The sequence below is a fragment of the Camelina sativa genome, chromosome 12 (genome assembly GCF_030686135.1).
Source record: "Camelina sativa cultivar CO46 ecotype springtype chromosome 12, ASM3068613v1".
Lineage (NCBI taxonomy): Eukaryota > Viridiplantae > Streptophyta > Magnoliopsida > Brassicales > Brassicaceae > Camelina > Camelina sativa.
The window spans coordinates 31,973,046-31,996,509 of record NC_141891.1 but is presented as its reverse complement, the minus strand read 5'-3'; the positions used below and the strand labels follow the sequence as shown (position 1 = coordinate 31,996,509).

Below are 23,464 nucleotides of genomic sequence, written 5' to 3'. Positions count from 1 at the left end.
AAGCTAGGGAAGATGGAATCTACTTATCGGAAATAGAAAGTTTCCAAAACCTCGGTCAGCCGGTGTTCGTGTATGGTTGGGATGTTCCTTTGACCTTATGAGGAGCTTCCTCGTTTGGGTTGTGTCGTGTTTCTTTAATAAGTTTATTAGTCTCTTCCTTGTTTTTTTTATTATTATTTCTAGTTTATTTGGTTCTCTTCTGAATTTTGGAATGTGATTTTACGTTGTTGTAGGTTTATTTTCTTGGTTTTTAGACATACAAGTGTAGGATTTTATTGGTTTTGGATCGAACTACCCAAACCTAATAAGTTTGTTTAACAATAAAGAGAATTTGTTAAAAATATTTTTTTTGATATATACTTTTTCAAAAATATTTTTTTTGGCCATTTTTATTTTTGTCCTCCTTTAATTTTTAATAACCATTTTACTGTTAGATAAAAAATATTTTATTCAATAAAAAAAAATTTCCTGCAAAATATTTTTCCGACATATTTTCCCGCTAAAAAAAGTTTCAAAACAAATTTCCGCCAAATTTTTTTTGACAAATATCAAAATTTTCGGCAAAAAAGAATTTTCTGGCCATAAAACATTTACAAGGTTTTTAAAAGGTTATATAAGGTAAAAACCTTATAAATACCTTGTAAACGCTTTTACAAGATTTTTAAAAGAATTTTAAAAAGTTTTAAAAGGTTCTTAAAACACTTGTAAACGCTTTTACAAGGTTTTTATAAGGTTTTTAAAAGGTTTTCAAAAGGTTTTTAAACACCTTGTAAACGCTTTTACAAGGTTTTTAAACGTTTTTAAAAGCGTTTACAATGTTTTTATAAGGTATAAATTTCAAAAATTTTGGTGGAAAAAAAATTTTGATGGGAAAAATTTTCGATTTTGGCGGGAAAATTTTTCGTTTTTGGCCGGAAATATTTTTGATTTTGGTGATTGTATATTCTTATGTCATTCAAAGAAAAGGTAATTTGGTCATTTTGTTCATAAAAAGAGGTAGTTTTAAAAATGGTCAACATGGAAAAGGGGGCATTTTTGAGAATGTCCCAACAATAAATAGGTCTAGCAATGGATCGATAATATTTTTCTATATTTGTTTTGATTTACTCAAGATGAAGATAAGATAATGATTAACTTATGCGGGAAAAATGATTTAAAGAAAATTATTATAAGTAAAATTATTATCCTAAAACCAATATCTGTTTGTGTCAAACATAATATGTAAGTTATGTAACTAAAGTTTTTTTATTTATTTATTCAAAACTGCGATTTTTGTGTAAAAAATACGTTTCACCCGTGAAATCTTTGAATATAATGAAAATATTGATAAAATGTTACTATTTATTGCAACATGTCTTTTATGTGGTTTTAAAATAAAATTCATATCTCTTATGTTTTATTTTGTAATCATAACAATTTTGTATGTTTCTTATGTAACCATAACAACATATACTAAATTACTCGATAGTTTAATTATTTAATTTTATTATATGTTAGTAACAATCGGATTCTAAACTAAATTTTCTGAAGATAATCTAATTTATTTATTTGATATTTTTGATTAGGCTATTTAATTTTTTTGAGTTAGTCGGTTTGTTAATATTTTCTATAAATGATGGATTATTACCAAAAAACTATTATGAAAAAATTAATGAAATTCCAAAATCAACGTATTCGTGTAAGAATACATTTCACCCGTGAAATATGTGAACGTGGTAAATAAAATATTTATAAAATGTTACAATTTATGGCAATATATATATTTTTGTGTGCTTTAAAAATCAAATTTATATATATGGTTAATCGAGTAACTATAACAATTTTGCATAATCTAATAATCAATTATTTTAAATATATTATGTTTTTTTGGGTACTAAATTTATTTATAATGATAAGGGTTATTGTCTCATTCCTTTTTAGTAGCACATAGATGAATGTACAATTAGAACATATATTCTTATTCGGTTATCAAAATTTCCATTTTTAATGAATAATCACACTAAATGTTGAAATTAATTAGTTTACATACTTAGATATATATTAATAATCACACATCATGATATCCCCTAATTTGTTGTCATTTTATTTTTATTTATGAATATATATATATCTATATTTATTAAGAATTAAGGTTCTATGATTTTAATGGATTTGGAAATCCATACAAAAATCATGTGTTATTCAGTCATTGACTTTAAAATACTTATCAAAATTATGTGTTATTGGTTCTATGATTTACAAATACTTATTAAAATCCCATGTTATTCATTTAATGATTTGTTTTTGGATTTTAAAATCCACAATATGTTTTAAAGTATGGATTTGAAAGTGTAAAATAGAAGGATTCAAATCCAAGGATAAAACATGTTAGTTCAAAATCCACGTGTTTTGATTTTTAGAATTTACAATTCTTTATGGATTTAAAAATCACCTCTCTAATAACAGCCCCTAAGTTTCTTTTAATGAATTGGAGATAATTCAGGGGTAATATACTTCTTTTTATAATCAATTATAATAACTATTGAAAGCTTGTTATTTAAATTATTATGGTAATAATACTAAAAAAATAACATTTTATTTTTATATGATTTTGTTAATAAGTTATATGTTCTTTAATTTTTATATACTTTATATTAATTGATATGTTTTTATAACCTTTTTAGAATAGTTTATTTATATTGATTTTAAGAAATCAATATAACTTTGACTTGTATATTTGTAAGTAAACTTTAGTGAAATTTTTCCTTAAAATAGTATGTAATTATTAAATTAGTTTTAATATGTGATTTCTAAATTTGTGTTAGAAATGATGACATATCTAATTATTATTCAGTTAATTGTTTTTTTTGAAAATAGACATGTTAGTGTAATTGAGTAAAAAAATTAAAGGTATTGTGTTAAAAGATGCATAGAGCTCTCTAGCAGTGACACATCAGCTTTTTCAAGAGTGTGCTTCTCTATTAATATATAAGAGATTTTAATACAATAAGGAATTTAAAAATTAATTACGAATTTCAGTTGTATAAAAAAGGGAGTCATGCATTTTGATGAATAAAATTTAATATTCATACAAAATAAAAACAAGAATTTAAACTTTATAACTAAAGACAAGATGTAAAACACCACAATGAAAATATAAAGTGACAGTCTTTGTAAAAAAAAAAAAAACTCTAGAATGACACTCTCTCTAAAAGAGAGAGTATTTTAAATTTTTCCTTTCTGTCAATATTTTAGATAAATGATTACTTAGTTAAAACATTTAATTTAATAAAGAACTTGAAGCCCATTAACATGAATCTTCAAAGTACACAATTTCAGGTTATTTTCCCAAAAAATACTATTATTAGTTAATTTTTTAAAAAATTACCATGAAAGTATCATTTTTCTACAAATATCACAAACACAAAAATTGATTTTTTGGGTTTGGGTTGACTATTTCGGATTTATGGTATAGTTTTCAGGGTTTTGGTTTAGTATGTAGGATTAAGGATTTAGTTTTGAATGTTAAAAGTGAAGTTTCAGTTTTTTTTCTTCCACAAAATACAATTTTATTTCACTTAAGAAGAGTCATTACAAATGGATTGCCGAAGCCATTCTGGTAAAGTAACAGAATCACAGTAGAAAGAATTATCTCTACAACCATATTTTGCTAAATTGTGAGCAGCAGTATTACATTATCTCTTTGAAAACAGGAAAGATGTTGAGGCAAATTTTGATACCCAAAATTGAATATCATTCAGAAAATTTGTTAGGGATTTATTGACTTGGACTCCATTTTATATCTTAATGAGATTCTTGCAGTCCCCTTCGAATATAACATTTGTGTAGCCCCCGGTCCATGAATGATGTAATCCAACAAGTAGTGCTTTAGTCTCAGCTTCCAGGGGTGAATCGGTATGTCCAAGTGCAGTAGAGCCCCAGCAGAGAGGTAAACCAAAATTGTTGCGAATTATCCATCCTCCTATAGCTTGCAATGTATTCCTATCAAAAGCAACATCAAAATTACATTTAACCATTGAGCTTGGTGGCGCTGTCCATTGATGAACCTGGTTTTTACATCAATCCATTCTTTTGTTTCAGACTGAGCCTGTAAGATCGTTTTTGTTGCACTTTCCCTGTAACTGTTAAAGACAGTATTGTTTCTAGCCTTCCAAATCCTCCATAGTAACCATAGTGGTAGTAGGGCCGTCTGACGAGGGATATCTTGCCTTGTTGAAAATTCAATTATGTTTAAGAGATTTTCCTCTGTATTATATGACAAACAATTGACATTGAGAGCCGGAGTGTTAGAAAGACGCCAGACCGAAATAGCAAAAGGGCATGTAAACAGGGCATGGTTTATGGTTTCATCATGTTGTCTGCATCTGGAGCATGTTGAATCTATATTCATGCCTCTAGAACGAAGTCTTGTTGTTGTAGGTAGAGCTAGGGAGATAGTACGCCAGATAAAATGTTTGATTTTTGGCATTAGATTTAGTCTCCATAGTTTATTTTTGAGTTCGACAGAGCCATGTGGAATGGAATGAGGAAGTAGATCAGAGGGGTCATGTGTTAGCAGCCAATAGCCTGATTTTACTGTATAGTCACCAGAAAAAGTATAGTTCCAGATCAAACGATCAGTACTGTCCTTTTTTGATAAATAAATGTTTTTGATGATATCAGAGTCCTCTGGTACAATCAAGAGGTCAAGTTTGCTTATGATCCACGATCGGTTATGCTCATGATTATTGATCCACTCCTGTAGGAAGAAAGATTCTTCTGGTTGTATGGTGTTTATTGGCCGGGGCGGATGAGTGTTTACAATGTTATCTAGTCCTGCACGACTCAGTTTTCCATAACCAACAATGAACCGCGGCCCTTTTTTATGAGAGCTATTCCGGTTAGAAGAGATGACCAACCATAGGATTGGGATCGTTTTGGAGTTGCATCTAGTAAGGATCCATCAGGGTAATATCTAGCCTTCATCACTCGAGCAAAAAGGGAGTCCGGAAATTTTATAAGCCGCCATGCCTGTTTTGCTAATAGGGCATCGTTAAATTTTTCTAAATCCCGGAAACTAAGACCGCCTTCTCTCTTTGACATTTGAAGTTTTTTCCAAGATATCCATGGAATCTTGCGATGATTAGAGCTTCTTTCCCACCAAAAGTTCATTAACAAAGATTCAAGTTCAGATGTGACTCCTTTTGGCAATTTGAAACAGGACATAGCATAAACCGGCATAGAGACAGCCACATATTTCAACATTACTTCTTTGCCAGCAGGAGAGAGTTTCTTAGAAGTCCAGTGTGAGGTTCTTTTCTTAACTCGGTCGATTATATATTCAAACATCTCATTCTTTTTTCGCCCAAACTGCTCAGGTAAGCGAAGATATTTACCTCCTCCTCCCTGGTTCGGTATCTTTAAAATGGTCTTTAGTCTTTCTTGAGTAGAACCAAAAACATTTGAACCAAAGGTGATCATTGATTTATCCGTATTGAATTTTTGGCCTGAATAATGTTCATAAACATCAAAAACGTCTCGTAGGGTGGGCAATTCTTTCTGTTCGCTTGACAGAAGAAGAGAGAGTCATCCGCGAACAATAAGTGAGTGATACGGGGGACGCCATTACCAATCTTCACACCCTTTATGTCTCCATCTTTGGCATATGATGTTATAAGATGGCTTAAAATGTCTGAGCAGAGTATAAAAAGATATGGGGAAAGGGGATCTCCTTGACGGATTCCCCTTTCTGGTTGAATGAATCCCTGAGGTGAGCCATTTATCAGGACTGAATAGGTGGTAGAACGAACAGCAGACATGATCCAACTAATCCATCGATCACAGAAGCCAAAGAGTCTAAGGGTAGTTTCCAGGAAGTTCCATTCGACTCTGTCGTATGCTTTGCTAACATCAGTTTTTCACGGCCATGTAGGTTTGGGACACACGTTTTCGAGATTTCAGAGCATGCATGACTTCATGTGCTATCATAACATTATCTTGAATGATTCTGCCCGGAATAAAAGCAGCTTGTGAATCAGATACAATGCTATCGAGATGGGGTTTGAGGCGTTTTACAAGGCATTTAGAGATAATCTTATATAAGACATTGCAGAGAGCAATCGGTCTATAGTCTGAAAGAAATTCTGGATTATCTATCTTTGGAATCATGCATATGTTAGTGTGATTAATGCCTTTTGTCATGGTGGAAGTCTTGAAAAAATGTTGTACTTCATTTACCACATCATGACCAACAATGGACCAACATCGTTTGTAAAAACGTGCAGTAAGTCCGTCTGGCCCTGCAGCCCGGTCATTCCCAATCAAACACACGACATCATAGATCTCTTTTTCAGAAAAGTCTCTAGTTAGATTAGAATTTATTTCTTCTCTGACAGTTGCTTCAAAGTCTGCAAAATCTGTTGGAGTTACCGAATGACCACTACTAGTAAACATTTTTGGTGAAAAAGTCTTGTGCATGATCACCAATATCCTTTTCGCTGTGAATGAGTTGTTCTTGTTCAGTATAGATGGAACTTATTCTGTTCTTAGAAGATCTAGTCTTTGCACAAGCATGAAAGTAACTAGTGTTTTGGTCTCCCTCTGCAATGAAATGATTTCTGCTTTTTTGTTTCCAGTGTCGTTCCTCATCAGAGTATGCTTTCGTGAGAGCACTCTGTATTTCTGGTACACGCTGTCTCTCTGTTTGCAAGTTGCTCTCCATTGCAGAGTTCAGTTGCGAGTGAAGTGCCTTGATCCTTGTTTCTGCATTTAGCTGCGACTTATGTTTCAATGTAGCCATACTCCTTCGACAGTTAGCAATCTGTGATGTAATTGTTGTTGGTGAAGAAGAATTCGTCCTTTGCCAACCCTCGCGAACAGTATCGAAACACAAGATAAGCGTTTGTCAAAGAAAAAACGTCTGTTGCGCATTTCTTGCCTCACATTTAGTTGCAGGGATAATGGTCTATGGTCTGAACCACAGAAGTCCATGAATTCAATAAAAGCATTTGGAAAAGTTCCAGCTCCCACGCTATTAATCATGCACCGGTCAAGACAACTTCGAACTGTGTGTGTATAACGTTCTCCAACCCATGTGAATTTATCTCCTCTTGAGTTAATGTCATCCAAGTCACAATGTGCTATCATGTGTCTAAAGTTTCTAAAGGACCATTCATCTCTTAGAGGACCGCCTCTTTTTTCATGATTTGATCTGATTTCATTGAAATCCCCAATGAGGATCCAAGGTTCAATACGGTGAGAGGATAATAGTTCAAGATGGTCCCATAAGATATATCGTTCACTTTGTCTTGGATGACCATAAACACAAGATAAGTAGAAATTATTGTTCTTATAGGTTGCAGAAACATCAATAAGTCTCTCATCCTTTGAAATCAGGGATAAGGAAACATTGTTGTTCCACATAAGAGCTAAGCCACCACTCCTTCCAAGGGGGGGGGGGGGGGGTGAGTTATAATGTTAGAAAATCCTAAATCATCCTTTAGTTTACAAACTAACATCACACTTATTTAGTGTTTCAAGTGTTTCAATAAGAAATAAACATCACACCTAGTTAATTTACATAATCGCTTTATAGCAGCAGATGTCAGCGCCGAACAGAGGCCCTGACAGTTCCAGGACACCATCTTCATGGAGGCTGTGGGGGTACCGCCCCCCCCCCCCCCGGTGAATCCATTTGTGGCAGAGCACGAACCAACAGAACTGTCACTCTTCGCTTGTTTCTGGAGATGACTCAGGACCGCCATCTCCTCTGCAGCATCCGCGTTGTTAAAAGCCGTTTCAAATCTGACTCGTTTACGTTTGAGGAAGATGAACTCTGGAGTAGCATTGTCTGTATTTTCCTCGAGAAGGTCCTCTTGTGCTTGGGAGATGGCCGATTCTCTCACGTATTTGGCATGGAGGTAACGCAATCTCTCTGCTGTTAACTCTATGTCTTCAAAAACACTAGGCACATCAGAGGAGACAGTAGTGGTTGGAGTCTTTTCACGAATTTGGAGACCCGGGATAGACATCGGAGCGTGCATAGAAGTAGTACCATCAGTGGCATCCATGTTGTTATCCCCATCGTGGTGATCATCACCATCACTCTCATCATCAGAGACGTTGTGATCACCATCATAAAAGTTCATAGGACATTCCTTGACGTCATGTTTCAGCGATCCACACTGGTTACAGAAGTTGCGAAGTCTCTCCAAACGAAAACGGACAATGGTATTCTCTCCCAGCATAAACTGAACATTTTTCTGGAAACGGAGAGGATTGTCGATATTCCAATCTATCCTAACCCTTACAGAACCAACTTGGCTAACATTTTCATCATAATCCACTTCGGTTACATAGCCTAGACTATTACCAACCCTTCTAGCCATGACATTAGTTAAATAAAGAATTGGAATACCTTGGATTTGGATCCAAAAGGGTATGATCTTCAAGTCTTCTTCAGCAATGTTCGGGTACCAACGATGGGTCGTAACCATCCAGTCGTTAAAAGACCATGGACCCCGACGGAGAACCAAGTTCATCGTTTCCTCAAACTGGAATCAAAATTGGACTCTCCCACCATCGATTATTCTTCCGACACACTCCTCTGCGAATCCCCAAACCCTTGGCATCTGGCGGATCAGCGCCCTCAAATTCTGCTTACGAGGATTGACTGAAGTGACCACCAATGAAAAACGGTTTATCGCAGCCTCTCTGGAAACGAATTCCGGTGGGAGAGTAATCGGGGCATCATCAATGCCCAGATCAAGATCCTGGACTGATTTTCTTAGATAATCGCTCATTGTTTGGAAAGTAAGGGATGAATGGTAACGAGAAGATGGATGAGAAGAAAAAAACTGAGAGAAAAGGATGAATTTATACTGAAGGATCCATGGCGGTTTTAAGAAACGGTTATCACCCGCAGAAAGGGGAGAAAGTAAACTGTCGGATTTCTCCAACAGAAAAAACCGCGAACTGTAATAGAACAGAGTTTGATAGTTTTGTCGGTGGAAAGCAGACTCCAAAACGGAGAAAAACACCGGCGATGCCGGACAGTTACCCAGTGGCGAGAATCGCCAAGACAGTCGCCCTCAGAGAGAGACGTCATTTTAAACATACATATCTTAAGTGAAGTTTCAGTTTTGTGGTATTTTTTGGAAAATATAATATTATTTTGAAAAATTAAATTAACAATGGTAATTTTAGAAAAAAACTATTTTAATGGTATTTAATTATTTATGAGAATTTCTCTTAAATTAAATATCCAGAATAATCTCTTAAATTAAATATCCAGAATAATATTATATTTTTTCAACTAAATATAATTGGTTTTTAATAACAAGAATTTAATTTTAGAGAATGATATTCAAAAGGGACCATGGGCCTAATTTTGAAGAGTCTAATTAGTATTCTATCGAGTTCCAAAATGTTTTTGGCCCATTAGAGACCCAAAAAAGCAATGAAAATCATTAATCTCTTTCTTTTTCTTTTACCTTTTCTTCTTTTTCGTATTCTTCTTTTGTCGTTTTGTTTAGATATTTTTTTTTTTTTTTTTTTTGTCTTGGTAACAGTTTCCAAAGAGAGACGACTCTGAAACATTTCATCAACCCAAAAAAAAAAACGAAGAAGAAAGACGATTTCTCGAAGAAGCTATGGCAGATCAACTCACTGACGAACAGATCTCAGAATTCAAGGAAGCTTTTAGCCTCTTCGACAAAGATGGCGATGGTTAGTCAATCTCTTTCCTTTTTTTTTCCCTCAATTTTTCTGATTTTCCTAGATCTCGCCATTTTCGCCTTCGATCGATGCTTTAGAACGGTGTATATCTCGTCCTCTCTGAGTCGCGAACCGCTTTAGATTTTGTGTTATTGACTTATTCGTCCTTCTCGTTTCTTGTGTTTTTGATCTTTGACCGAGTAGTTTTGCTTTTTCGTCTACGATTGGATCGTTTCAGTCTTCTCCCTGTTCTCGTCATGCTTTTGTTGATTTGGTAGCTTGGATCTGAGTTTCTTTTTTTTTATTTCGTCTCATACGTTTTGGTGTTTGGTTGTATGTTTCTTCTAGGTTTCTCTTTATTGATCACGAATCTGTCCCTTTTTTTTTTTTTTCATGTGTGATTTCGAATCTTTAGAAGCTTTGATGTTTCTTCTTGATAGGTTTCAAGGTCTTGATGTTCAGATTGTTCTCTGATAAGTGATATCTGAGTTGTTTGTTAGGCTAATTGATCAAGGGTTTGTTCTCTCATCTAGGAGACTGAAATCATAAATTGTTTGGTAATGATTCTTCATCTCATCATTCTTCAAAAGTATACATGAGTTGAGTTGTTTGTTAAGTTCATTTGCTTTTGACTTTGACATAATTGCGTCACCCTTGGTTCCATTGAGTCTTGATTATTTCTCATGGTTATAGAAGTTTTGATGATTCTTTTTATCCTGTCTCCTGGCCTGTTGTTAGGTTTCAAAGTCTTGATGTTAAGATTGTGCTCTCTTAGCTAGGAGTTTGATGTTAAACGAATTAGTAAATTGTTTGGAAACGTATCTTTAACTGTCTCATGGCTGTATCCTGCACTTTTGAAGCTTAAAGTGCCATTTTATGTAGATTAGTTATCTCATATATTCTAAGTGGTAGGAAAAACTGATTCATGTGCTTTTTGTATCTATCATTTCTTTATCCTTGGTTATAAATTGTAATGTCCTTTCATTTGTGGTCACACAGGTTGCATCACAACCAAAGAACTGGGTACAGTTATGCGTTCACTAGGACAGAACCCAACAGAGGCTGAGCTCCAAGACATGATCAACGAGGTTGATGCAGATGGAAACGGCACCATCGACTTTCCCGAGTTTCTGAACCTGATGGCTAAGAAGATGAAAGACACTGACTCAGAGGAAGAGCTAAAAGAAGCATTCAGAGTTTTCGACAAGGACCAGAACGGTTTCATCTCCGCTGCTGAGCTACGCCATGTGATGACCAATCTTGGGGAGAAGCTAACTGATGAAGAAGTTGAAGAGATGATCCGTGAGGCTGATGTTGATGGAGATGGTCAGATTAACTATGAGGAGTTCGTCAAGATTATGATGGCTAAGTGATTTGATAAAAGGTGATGATGATGACCTTTTATATGCTTCTAGGAGTTTTAACCAAGAACATTTGCATGATTGGTGGAAATATGCTGGAATTTGAGACATTATTTGTTTTTCGTTTTCTTTTATTTTCTGCTTTGCGACTTTTGTGTGTAATGGAAATCAAAGTAAGTTGGATTGAAATCGATGGGTTTGGGTTTTACTTTTTGCCACATTTCGTCGCTCTTGTTTAATATTTCAGAAGAAAAACAAGGGACACCTGGAATCGATAAGGAATACCGATGCAATTGTGGTTTCTTTAAAACAAACGAGTAGAATGGTTGGTTTAACTTTTAATTATCTATCCGTGTGTACGTTAGCCACAGAGAAAATGATTCGCGTCCAAATGTGTGTGTAAAACTATTGTTAACACAGCATATCAAGTGTTTTTTTTCAAGTCTTATTTCTTTGGATACAGAAAAGAAAGTTCATTCTAGGCAAACAACAAAATGACACATGTAAATTGGTATCTACGCCAATGGCCATCCTAACTTGACGTAAATTAATAAAATTCAATCAAACACTATTTTCCACACGTATTAATACAATTTCTAAAGTTTGATGGTAAATTAATACAATTTCTAAGTCAGAAAGTAATTCTTATTTTTTAATATAATTTTATTACTCCTGTTTTGAAAATCTCCACCTAGTCTCGATTACATCCCGTAAAATCGCTACGTCTATTCTCTTTGCCTCAACTAATGACTAATCTCCGCCTAACATCGATCACCTGATTATACCTGTCTAATTTGATTATAACCCGTTTAATCCGATTACTTTCTACTTAATTTTGTTTATACTAATTGTTTTTGGAGCCAAATATAAATCAAATATAAATATATAAATATATATATATATATATATAAACATTTAAATTAAGAGTTTATGATGTTTTACAATAATTAATGTATAAACTTTTAATAAAAATCATAAAATTTTCTTTTAAAATTGTTTTTTTAATGTGTTTATCATAATTTTCTTTTAACATAAACAAAAGTATATATATATTTAGTATTATATTTTTATTTTTATTATTAATTTAATAAAATAACCCTAAAACTAGTTCCCGATTAGTCCCCATTTAAACTCCAATTTTTTTGTTAGGCGCTAGGCCCACCCCAACCGCCCGACTATCGCCTAGCGATTTCTATATTTGAGTATAAAGTAATAATTATGTAAAATTTTTAGAGCATATTAATTATATTTATACTAGATTAGGTTCGCATATTAACGCGGATATAAGAAAAATATGTGAAATTTTAAGTTGTATTTAAAATATTAATTTTGTTTCATTTGATTTTTTTTTTAAAACCGGATTTAGAGTTCACAGACTCCATCTTGCAATACAATTTCTTTGTATATTTCATGATAATAGAATTAGATTTTAATTCTATGCACTTAACGCGGATATAAGAAAAATATGTGAAATTTTAAGTTGTATTTAAAATATTAATTTTGTTTCATTTGATTTTTTTTTTTAAAACCGGATTTAGAGTTCACAGACTCCATCTTGCAATACAATTTCTTTGTATATTTCATGATAATAGAATTAGATTTTAATTCTATGCACTTAATCCCAATGGTTAACATTTATATTTTTCATATCAATAAAATGTGCATTGTATCAAATTTATATCTTACTTAATATTGTTAAAAAACTAAAAATTAATAAAACATAATTCTCAAAGAAAAAACTGAAAACTAATTTTATCTCATATTTGAAAAGTAACAATATCTTAAATATATTTGTTTCATATTTTTTTGTAATCTCATACGTAACAGTTTTACTACTTGTGCAACTAATTTTAAATAAAATTATACTAACATTATCATAAATTAATCAAAAATTCAAAGACGTTATTATAGAAAAATTATTTGTTTATGTAAAGGTGAATATCTACAATCCTTCTCTTTTAGGGTTAATAATTGATAGTATAATTTATTTAATAATGGTATTATAGTAATTAATTGTATAATTTTCATAATTCTTTTTCTTATAGAATTAGTAATTTAAAATTAGAATTAGTATTATTATTATATATATATATATATAAATATGAACTATCTTTTATTTTTATTAAATTGTTATAGTTTTATTTGTTGTACGTTATTTATAAATGTTATTTTTGTTATAATACACTGATTTATATCTATTTATAAATCTTTTATGTATGTTACTATTAAAAGTATATTTTTTACACCTAAATATGCTTTATGTTACAAATATATTCTTTATCACCACCTAGAAAATGTCTATATGAACACATTATGCCAACTATTTTACTTTCACTTCAGCATAGTTATTTAATTATTAAAATTGTTGGCTCAAAAAACATTTTCGATAAAACTATTACATAATATACTAATCAATGATGTATCATCACAATAATGTATGACCACCATGGAAAAAACCTCGGCTCCGCCCTCATCTTTTATGAAGAACATTGCGTCCAACCTCCTACACCATGGAGAGAACCTTGGCTCCGTCTTCCTCCCTTAGGGGGATAAACTTGCTTCCAACCTCCTCTACCTTCCTCTCTTGGGAGATAACCTTGTGTCCAACTTTCTCCACCATAGAGAGAACCTCAGTTGTGCCCTCCTCCTGTGTGGAGAGAACATGTTCACGTCTTTTTGCTATCTCAAAATGGCTTGCTCCGACAACCAATGTAAGTAAAAACCTTTTTCTAACGTCACAAAATCTTTTGATAGAAACTTATGTTAAATTTCTCAATGTATTCGTGGAATTGTCTTTGACACACCATGCTGTAGCCTCTGTCTCTGTAACGCCTTAACCGCCACCTTGCTTAGTGAGCCCATGTTCACTCTCAGTCCATAGACCCACCTTCCTAAGTGGGCTCTACATCTATTCCCAGCACGTGGACTCACCCATATCTGATGGTCGGTTTGTTACGTCTGGGATCCTACAAATAACTAAATGATATTTTTCTATATTTTGTCCTCACTCGCACAGTTTCGACAATCACTTCCAGGAAGGTTACCCATCATGAAGTTCTCTCAGGACCCTTGACCGGAAAAATATGTGCATTTTGGTGACATATGTGGCCAAATTAATTCTTTTAAACCTTTCCGCAAACCAGGGTGTCATATTCTTTGAGCTCCTATGGATCTATCAACAACGATTTATATTTTTCTAATCTATCTATCTATGTTTGTTGTAAGCTTGTGTTTGATTAGCCGATTTTATCTATTCATTAGGTTGATGAGCTTCTACTCGTTATCTCCCTTTGGGATTGAATAAATAATGGTAACAAATATGTTTGCAAAAAAAAAAGGGTTTATGACTAACCAATCAAGGTTGAGAAATTAGTAAAACATTAATTTGATATAATCAAAGACACAATAGAAAATTATAAGCAGGGTAATATATGAATCCCAAATAATTCAAAGATAAAAATATAAATTAAATAAAAAAATATAAATATACTACAATAAATTTTAAAATACAGTATTAGGAAAAGAAGACGCATATATTAATATTTTTTTTGGGATCAACATATTAATCTTACCTATTACCAACTGAAAAAGGAAAAAGTAGGAGAAAAGTTTGGTTAAAAAAAATAGGAACAATTTATCTTCCCAATAAAAAATTTTTCCCAATTAAACAAAGTTGAAAGCAGTGTTTTTGAATAATTATTTAAATATAAGATGATTTATGTTTATATAGAAGTGAATATTTACAAAATTTAAAATTAATAATTAACTGTATATTTTCTCATCCATTTTTCTATTTTTTTTTGTAGAATTAATAACTTAAAATTAAAAATAAGTAAATAATATCATAGTTTCGGATTTTATGAATATATATATATATATATAATCTCCTTATAATTGTTTTTCAAAAAAATTTATATTTTTTTTATAAATTCTGTAATTTCTGATAATTATTTTTTTACATTATTAATATATTTTAAAACAAAATATTTTATTTTTGTTGTAATCAAATTCTTCCTATCAAATATAATATTTTACACATGTCAGAATCTGAGATTAATAAATTGACACATGTCAAAATCTTGTTAATGGCTAACTTTCAAAATTCAACTTTATATAATAAGATAACATAATATAGTATATGCTATCAAAACATTCACCGACTGAAAAATTTAAGAAATTCCGTTAATTTTTTATTTTGATTATCTTATTTTTCTTATATTATGTTAACCACTAATTTTAACACTTTTTTTTCCAGCATCACTAATTTTAACACATTAAACCTTTTTATACTTTAATCAATTTTAAGTATAAACTTCTTTTTACTATATGATTATAATAAATAATAACTGCAATTAAATTGCAAATATTTTCTTTATTAATTGCACATATTTTCCTATTGAAATTTATAATTTAATAGATAACTATCCTATTAGAATTAGTGATATAATAGATTACTTTTGGTTTTATATACATTTTAAAAATATTAATTGTAATCTTTTTATTTTTAGGATTTTTTAATTTTCCTAATAATTATTAAATAAAATTTATTTTCACACATGCTAAAATATTATCAATATACTTGACACATGTCGCGACTATATGAATTTCTAACTTTAAAACTAAAGTTTATATAATAAGATTGATCACAACATCAATCATGAAAATTTTATTTTTTAAAAATATATTTATAAATATATCACTATAATTATGCATAGTGAAAGTAATGGATGTCGACCAATTCAGTTATGTTCGGATCAAAATTTCGGAGATTTGGTTAACAAAAAATTTCAACGAGTTGGACTAAAATATTATCAGATATAAAACATATATAGCAAAAATTCTTTCTCTCAAGATGAAAGTTCAAAAATATTGCTTACTCCCCATCTTGCTAATAAACTTTCGGAAAAGAATTGGAAAAGCTAAGGAATATTAATGCTTGAGTATGATATATGTGAACTATAAAAGAATAAATATCATATCATAAAATGGTTAATGGTAAAAAGTTATATTAGAAACAAAAAACGTTAACCTATATGAACAGATGAAGATTTCATTGTGGAGATAAAAAAAAAAAACCAAAAAGAAAAAATGATTACAGACAAAGAGGTCACTCTATTTTCTCTCATAAAAAAAGAATTCATAATTACTAATGAACTCAAACCCGTAACTAATTGTGTCGTGATCACAAAAAAACTTTCGAAATGTCTTCAAACGTCAAAATTTACCCCCAAACATGGTCCAATGGTACTAAGACCAATTCCCTTGCCAGAAGTTCTCTTGGGGCTTTCCAAAAAGGTATTATGGGCCGTGTGGCTTTTCACGGTGTGAAAGTTACGACAGTCTGTATATACTATAGTCTTGCGCAACAGAAAAAAAAAAGAAAAAAAAAACAGAGGGAGGGATATAACACGAGGACTTCCCGGGAGATCATCCATCCTAGTACTACTCTCGCCCAAACACGCTTCACTGTGGAGTTCTGATGGGATCCACTGCATTAGTGCTGGTATGATCGCATCCGTTAGTATATCCCATGCAATCGCATATACTTTAGTCTTACGCAACAACTGAAAAAAAAGAGAGGGAGGGATCTAACACGGGGACTTCCCGGGAGGTCACCCATCCTAGTACTACTTCGCCCAAGCATGCTTAGCTGCGAAATTCTGATGGAATCCAGTGCATAAGTGTTGGAATGATCACATCCGTTAGTATATCCCACGCAATCGCATATATCCTTTCCTTTTTTGAAAACTCAATGGATCCTTCGATGTGGGTCCCACTTGATATGCGGACACAATTTAGTCACCTTGATTTTACTTCCAACATCAAAAAACAAGCGATAACCATGTCCAAACACAGTTTTGGACCCGTAACAAATTTTGTAAGGATCACAAAAAACCATCTAAAATGCTTTCAAACGTCAAAATTTGGCCTCGAGAATGGTCCAATGGTACGAAGACCCATTGCCTTGCCAGAAGCTCTTTTGGGGCTTTTCAAAAAGGTATTATGAATTGCGTGGTTCCTCACAGTGTGAAAGTTACGACGTTCTATATGTACTATAGTCTCGCGAAACAACCAAAAAAAAAAAAGAGGGAGAGATGCAACACAAGGACTTCTCGGGAGGTCACCCATCCTAGTACTACTCTTGCCCAAGCACGCTTAACTGCGGAGTTTTGATGGGATATGGTGCATTAGTGCTCGTATGATCGCATTCGTTAGTATATCCCATGCAATCACATATATCCTTTTTTGAAAACTCAATGGATCATTCAATGTGGGTCCTACTTGATATGCAGACCGGTTAAGTCACCTTGGACGTGCTTCCAACGTCGAAAAACAAGCGATAACCATATCCAAACACAATTTTGGACCCGTAACTAATTATGTCTGTGTAGTGACCCGTATCAGAGAGTACAGACCGGACGAGGAAAACGCGATAAAAGGATGTGGAAATACCTCGGAAAGACGGAGAAATAAAAATCTCCAGGATCGACTGAAGTAACTTGTGGAGAAAGTCACTATGTCGCGAAATGGCCAATGACCGAAGAACGGACGTGAACCCTATGACAATAGTGTAGTTTGGCCTTAGATGATCGGGGACGATGGTTAAAAGTGTAAAGGATGAATAAAGAGAGGAATGGCCATGGAAAATGGTGAGAAGGACGTAAACGGACCATAAGAATGTAATGGTCGTGTACCAGCCGACCGGCCAAGGTACCACATGACCATGGATGGGTACGTCACGGTACGTGTCTAGTACGAGTGGGACGTACAAGACGAAAGGAGAAAGTGCATTTACACCGTACGTGAGGTACAAATGACCAGAAACCATGCACCATGGACGAGTGTTTAATTGGACGTGGGATGCATTCGGGACGTGGTCGGGACGAGGAGGAAGATGAAGAGTCCAAACATGAGCTGCGACTGCCATTTGTCGAAGGATTAAGTCTCCTTCGCCCAGCACATGAGATACTCACGCCACATGCAGCCAAGATGGTGACACATGGCAAAATCCATGCGTAAAAGGTGTCGTCACACTTTTGCCACCTGCCTAGCCCAAGAGTTCGACCAAAGATCTTATAAATAGCCCCTCATTCTCTTCATTTTCGACCAAAACCTCTCTTAATACCCAAACTCTACCAAATTTTTCTCTCAAACTTTTGGGAAGAAAACCAAGAGATTTTCGACAAAAAGGAGTAAGAAGAGGAGATCTTGTGGAAGCTTGAGAGCTAAGAAGAAAGGGGAGGTGCTGTCAGATCGGCGTGGTGTGGTGAAGACCAATTGGCCAAGTTCTTCATGTTGAGGTGAGTTGTGGTTTGTTGTTGTGGGAGATGCATTAGCTTTCTAGCTCTTGCATCAGCCCTTGTGTGTTGCATTTTCCATGTTTCATGTAGATCGAGAGGGTTACATGTAGACAAGAGGGGATTAAGGGGGGAGGGGGGGGGGGGGGGTAATACGATCTCCCTAGGATAGAACTCCGATGAAAGGCTATAGACTAGTGACTGGTGGTGAGGTTCGATGGTGATGGTGCGGAAGTGACAAATACGATGGAGGTGGTGATGATCACGTGATAGAACAATGATTCGATGGAGATAGATGTTTAGGTGGTTGTATGGATTGAGATAAAGTGAAGAGTTTCTGAATCACAAAGTGTATAGAAACCCAGAAATCAAGAACGCATTCAAGAATTCGAATTGAGAGAAAAAGTGAAACAATACTTGTTCACACAACTTCTTCGCTAAAGAACAAGGAGGCGTGCTATTGGGTTTTATAATCAACCCTAGTCTCGACACTCCAAATAACTGGTAGTTTAAAATAAAACAACAAGACGTTTGAAGGAAATAAGAAAACAGCAAAACGTCTAGGTGACCTGTAGTAGTACAGAAGTCACTTGTACTAGTACAGAAGTACATTATTCCCCATTGATAATGACTTCTAGATAACTCGACGTAGTGATCCATTTGCCTCATTAAAAACCATGCTGAGAAAACCCATTAGGACAAAACTCAGCTATGGGAAAAAGAGTACAAACTTCACACCTAAGTTACCTAGTTATCATTACCGGGTTAAGTCTTCAAGGTGGATATGTTGAAGACTTGGATCCTTGGTAGGTTGAATGACCCATCAACTATGAGTGAATGAGCGTCCTTGGCCATCTCCTTAGCTCTTGAACGAGTGATCCTTCCCACCATCTCCGGTTTCTCTGCAGCCTCTGGCTCTGTGCTTGCCACGATCATATCATCCTCCCCCTCTTCAAAAGGATTTGTCCTCAAATCGGAATCTGCATAATAAGAGAGCAAGTCAGAAATATTGACTGTTGATGATATGGTATACTTACCTTGAAGATCAGTCTGATATGCGTTGTCATGGATCCTCCTTATGACTTCCCTGAAAAACAAGTTAGCTACAATAACAGCATCACCCGTCTTGTGACTTGCAATGACGTGAGCCATCTTGCTAAACCTGTCAACCACAACAAAAATAGAATCTCTACCATTTCTGGTTCGAGGTAAGCCAAGAACAAAATGCATAGAAATTTGAGTCCAAGGTTGAGAAGGATTCGGTAGAGGAATGTACAAGCCGTGAGGCTGTACCCTACCTGTAATGCCCCCAAACCGTCCTATGACCACGCAGGCCAGCGGACAGCCACGGAACGCCACTATGGGAACTGCACCGAGGTGGTCCAGTCGAGGGACGGAAGCTGCAGACTTCCCGACCGGTCCTCCCTAACACAATTCCACCCGCAACCGAGACTACTTAGGCTTTACAACCCTTGCGGCCTGGTGCGTTGTGTTGGCCCGGACAAGGCTGGAACCAAACGAAACCATACAACTTAAATAAAACAACTTTCAACTTTAAATTACTTAACGAAAATACGTTCATAAAACATTAACATCGGCTTTGGTACCAGGCCTAGAGCCAAAACATGATAATTTAATTTTACAACAAAAAGGCAATATCTTGCAAAGGCAACGCAACTCTACACCGGCTGGCCTAACGTCCTTTGCTCCCCTCTAAGGCTTTTCCCACTAAGGTTACCTGCAAAACAATATATGGAGTCTTGAGTGCTAAAAACTCAGTGAGTTCGGAAACCTAACAAGAAACCAAACCCAACCCCAACCCCAGCAAGCAACACACAACATGCAAGCTAAACAACTACACTACATGCTACACTCAAATGTAACATGCAAACCAAAAGTAAGAAAAACAAGCAAGATAATATGCAAGTTAGTCAAGCAAACTCCAAGTATACTATCAAAGTATACGCATGCGGAAGCTAACAACTCTTCTTCATTTTCAAGGCCAAGGGCCCTTCACTCCTTCACTCCACCACCTCTTCACTTCCTCACTTCGTCACTTCCCCCATACCCGTGAACACCTATACCCACAGCCACAAAGGCACGCGAGTATAGAACATCACATGCGAGTCCCTCTCAATAGGCTCTCTCGCCTACACCGTCGTGTAGTACTCGGCCCCAGGCTGCAATCCCGTCTCTCCGAGTCTTTGTAATCCGCACCGATTACGGCCTTTGGGGAAGTCTTCCCTACACAACCTCAACACACAACCAAACAAACCTGCAAAGCACACAAGCTACATGCAAGCTACAAACAACAATATGCAAGGCACACAAGCCACATGCAAGCAACTACCACTAACATGCAATGCACACAAGCAAACATGCAACCACAAACAAACAATATGCAAGCCTTAGTAACTAGAGAAATATCTAGAAACTAAGCGCTAGACACAACCTCATGCCAACATGCAAACAAGTAATAAACGAGACTTAACTTCCTAGAACTTCGATATAGAAAGAAAAGAAACGAATCTACCCAACACCCCAACGAACATGCTTAGATTTCACCCATAAATCCTAAGCGAAAACATCCTAAAATCCCACCTATCATGTGCCATATCACATGCTTCGAAACTCACCTGGCTTGGCTGAGAAGAACACAATCTACTCGGACTCCTAGCAAGGACTTGACGCGAATAGCTCCTACGGCGGCACTTCGCTAACAACTCGCGGAAGAGAACTTCTAAGGGAAGAACTCTCTCTCTCACTCTTTCTCTAACTTCTCCTTCTTTCTCTAACTCTTTCTCTCCAATTTTCTTTCTAAGGCAAACGAAAATGGATTCTCAATGTCCTAAGGCTCCTATTTATAGTGGAGTGTGAGTGCTTTGGGCGGTTTAGGCAGCCAATGCATGTGGCATGCACTCTCCTCATTAGAGCACCACTTAACACTTGGAAGAAAACCGCTTAGCCACCTTGATTTCCACTTAGCTCTCTTGGATTATTTAATTCTCCCACTAAGCTCCACTAATCCACTTTGAATTATTTAATTCCTCCACTAACTTCCACTACTCCTCTTGATTAAAATAATCATCTCACTAACTCCACTTTCTCTTCTTTGAATAAATTAATCCTCCATTTCTCCAACTTAGTCGATTTTGATAAAAGAAGATTTTCTTGCTTTTATCGGATCGGTCGACATCTCTCGGGCAATCGTCGGTCAGCTCTCGGCAATACTCGATCGGTCTCGGCACTCTCGGCAACTCGTCTCGGAAATTCTCGGCAACGCTTCTCGGCACTCTTGGCAACTTTTCTTGGCCTTTGCGATACGTCTCGGACGACTCGGGCATTATTTGATCCGTCCAAATTTTATCGAACTTTTCTTCATCAAACTTGCTTTTCTCCTTGTTGGCTTCCTTTCTTGGTCTTTTGGCCTTGGGATTTCATTTTGCAATTTACCCCTTGGTGAGGGTCACTACATTCTCTCCCCCTTATAGGAATTCGTCCTCGAATTCTCCTTGAACTCCTCTGGTCCTCCTTCTAATGCGTCTTGCTTCAATTCTCTTCTCATACGCTTGATCTTGGCCAACTCTCTCAAACACGAACTTGCTTCCAGCCACCAACCCAACTTGCTCAACCCAACTCAACACTTCCACTAACAGGCTAGGAAAAGGGTTCAACCTAGAACACTAAGGTTTCCCTACACGGCCTATCACTAAGGGTTCTCTAAAACGCTTAGCTAAAAGGCTTCCTGCACACAACAACTAGGACTTGGACTAGCACCACCATGTGCTTCCACAAGCCTAGACAACAATCACACAACAAGACAACAAACACGCAAACACACAAATGTGCAAGCACACAAGCACACAAACACACAATCACACAAAGAGGGAGTTAGCACCCATACTTACCTTCCCGGCAACCACACAGTCATGAAGGTTTAAGGGTTAACTACCTAACGGGAAGGATACACGCGATCCTCTCTCACTTGCCGCTTCACAAGTCACTCCTCTTCGGGACTGGTCAGTGGGGGATATTCTTCTTCTGGTTCCGCTTCTAAGGCATTGATCATCGGACAAGCTGCCATGTAATGGCCACCCTTTCCACAATTGTAACATATGATGTGAGATGGCACTGGGCGATCACTCTCTCCTGCCCTCGAGCACTCGAAAATAATGGCCCGACTCTCCACATGAGAAACACACAACTCTTCTTTTCCCCAGTTCTGGATTACGCCCTTCATGGTCATATCGGCTCCTCTTTCGGGTTGCACTACCACTTGGTATCATCTTCGCCTTGCCCTTCTCTTGGTCTTTTCGCATGGCTTCCTTCTCCATTTCTATGTGCTCCTCCACGTTCACAGCTCTCTCAACCAACTTGTCAACTCGTTGGTAAGTGACGGACATGAGCATACTCTGGATATCTGGTCGTAGCGCATGTAAAAAGTGGCGTGTCATAGCCGCTTCATTGTCTCGCCCTCGGTAAACATACTTTCGCAGTCGAGTAAAAATTGCCTCTAGTTCTCGAACGCTCTTCTCGCCTTGTTCTAAGTTTATAAACTCATTCTCCAATCTGTCTCTGACCTCTGGTGGAAAATACTTTCCTTCGAACTCCTTTCGAAACTCCTCCCATGTTGGATCTCTATGATTGTAGTGTCTCTTCACACCGATCCACCAATCACTAGCGTCATCCTTCAAGTAGTGCACTGCAACATCTTTCTTATAGTCCTCTTGACATCGGATTGCCTCAAAATTCCTCTCCATGCTTCGCAACCAATTATCCGCTTCAAAGGTGTTTGTTCCTCCTCTAAAATACTCGGTTCCCAAATTTCTCATAGTCTCCACAATCTTCACAAAGCTCGGAGCCTGTTGCTGTCGCATGAGCTCTGTCCACTCTAGGATTGCAGCTTGCAAAAGATCTCTTGGTCCACTCTCTTGACCTCTTGGTTCTTCGCGCGCATTCATTTGTCTTGGCTCCTCGGGTGCATTCCTTTGTCTCGGCTCCACTGGTACACTCCTTTGTCTCGCCTCAAATTGGTACACTCCTTTGTCTCGGTTCCAATGGTACACTCCTTTGTCACGGTTCCAATGGTACACTCCTTTGTCTCGGCTCCAA

The 23,464-nt window shown here is 35.7% G+C and overlaps 2 protein-coding genes, 1 long non-coding RNA gene and 3 pseudogenes across 3 annotated transcripts; 1 reads left to right on the top strand and 5 right to left on the bottom strand.

Moving 5' to 3' along the window:
• Positions 1–3,557: 3,557 nt before the first annotated feature.
• Positions 3,558–8,780, bottom strand: LOC147932876 (uncharacterized; annotated as a pseudogene).
• A 677-nt stretch (positions 8,781–9,457) lies between these two features.
• Positions 9,458–11,274, top strand: LOC104732668 (calmodulin-1). Its single transcript, XM_010452237.2, has 2 exons — positions 9,458–9,705; positions 10,693–11,274. The coding sequence occupies exons 1-2, from the start codon at positions 9,630–9,632 to the stop codon at positions 11,064–11,066; spliced, it is 450 nt and encodes a 149-aa protein (XP_010450539.1). The 5' UTR covers positions 9,458–9,629; the 3' UTR covers positions 11,067–11,274.
• A 5,178-nt stretch (positions 11,275–16,452) lies between these two features.
• LOC147932875 (5S ribosomal RNA) lies at positions 16,453–16,571 on the bottom strand (annotated as a pseudogene).
• A 575-nt stretch (positions 16,572–17,146) lies between these two features.
• On the bottom strand, positions 17,147–17,265 carry LOC147932874 (5S ribosomal RNA; annotated as a pseudogene).
• Positions 17,266–18,720: 1,455 nt separating this feature from the next.
• On the bottom strand, positions 18,721–21,179 carry LOC104732667 (uncharacterized). Its single transcript, XR_758941.3, has 3 exons — positions 20,989–21,179; positions 20,031–20,090; positions 18,721–19,859 (listed from the first exon to the last, which is right to left on the bottom strand). It is a non-coding gene; the product is annotated as an uncharacterized LOC104732667 (long non-coding RNA).
• A 1,312-nt stretch (positions 21,180–22,491) lies between these two features.
• Positions 22,492–23,313, bottom strand: LOC104733888 (uncharacterized). The gene has a single exon (XM_010453416.2). The coding sequence runs from the start codon at positions 23,311–23,313 to the stop codon at positions 22,492–22,494; it is 822 nt and encodes a 273-aa protein (XP_010451718.2).
• Positions 23,314–23,464: the final 151 nt, after the last annotated feature.

Bases quoted from the DNA above. Each gene is read 5' to 3' on its own strand.
- LOC104732668 (XM_010452237.2), top strand. From the start codon at position 9,630: ATGGCAGATCAACTCACTGACGAACAGATCTCAGAATTCAAGGAAGCT. The intron at 9,706-10,692 runs GTTAGTCAATCT...GTGGTCACACAG, and splicing joins CTTCGACAAAGATGGCGATG to GTTGCATCACAACCAAAGAA.
- LOC104733888 (XM_010453416.2), bottom strand. From the start codon at position 23,313: ATGAATGCGCGCGAAGAACCAAGAGGTCAAGAGAGTGGACCAAGAGAT.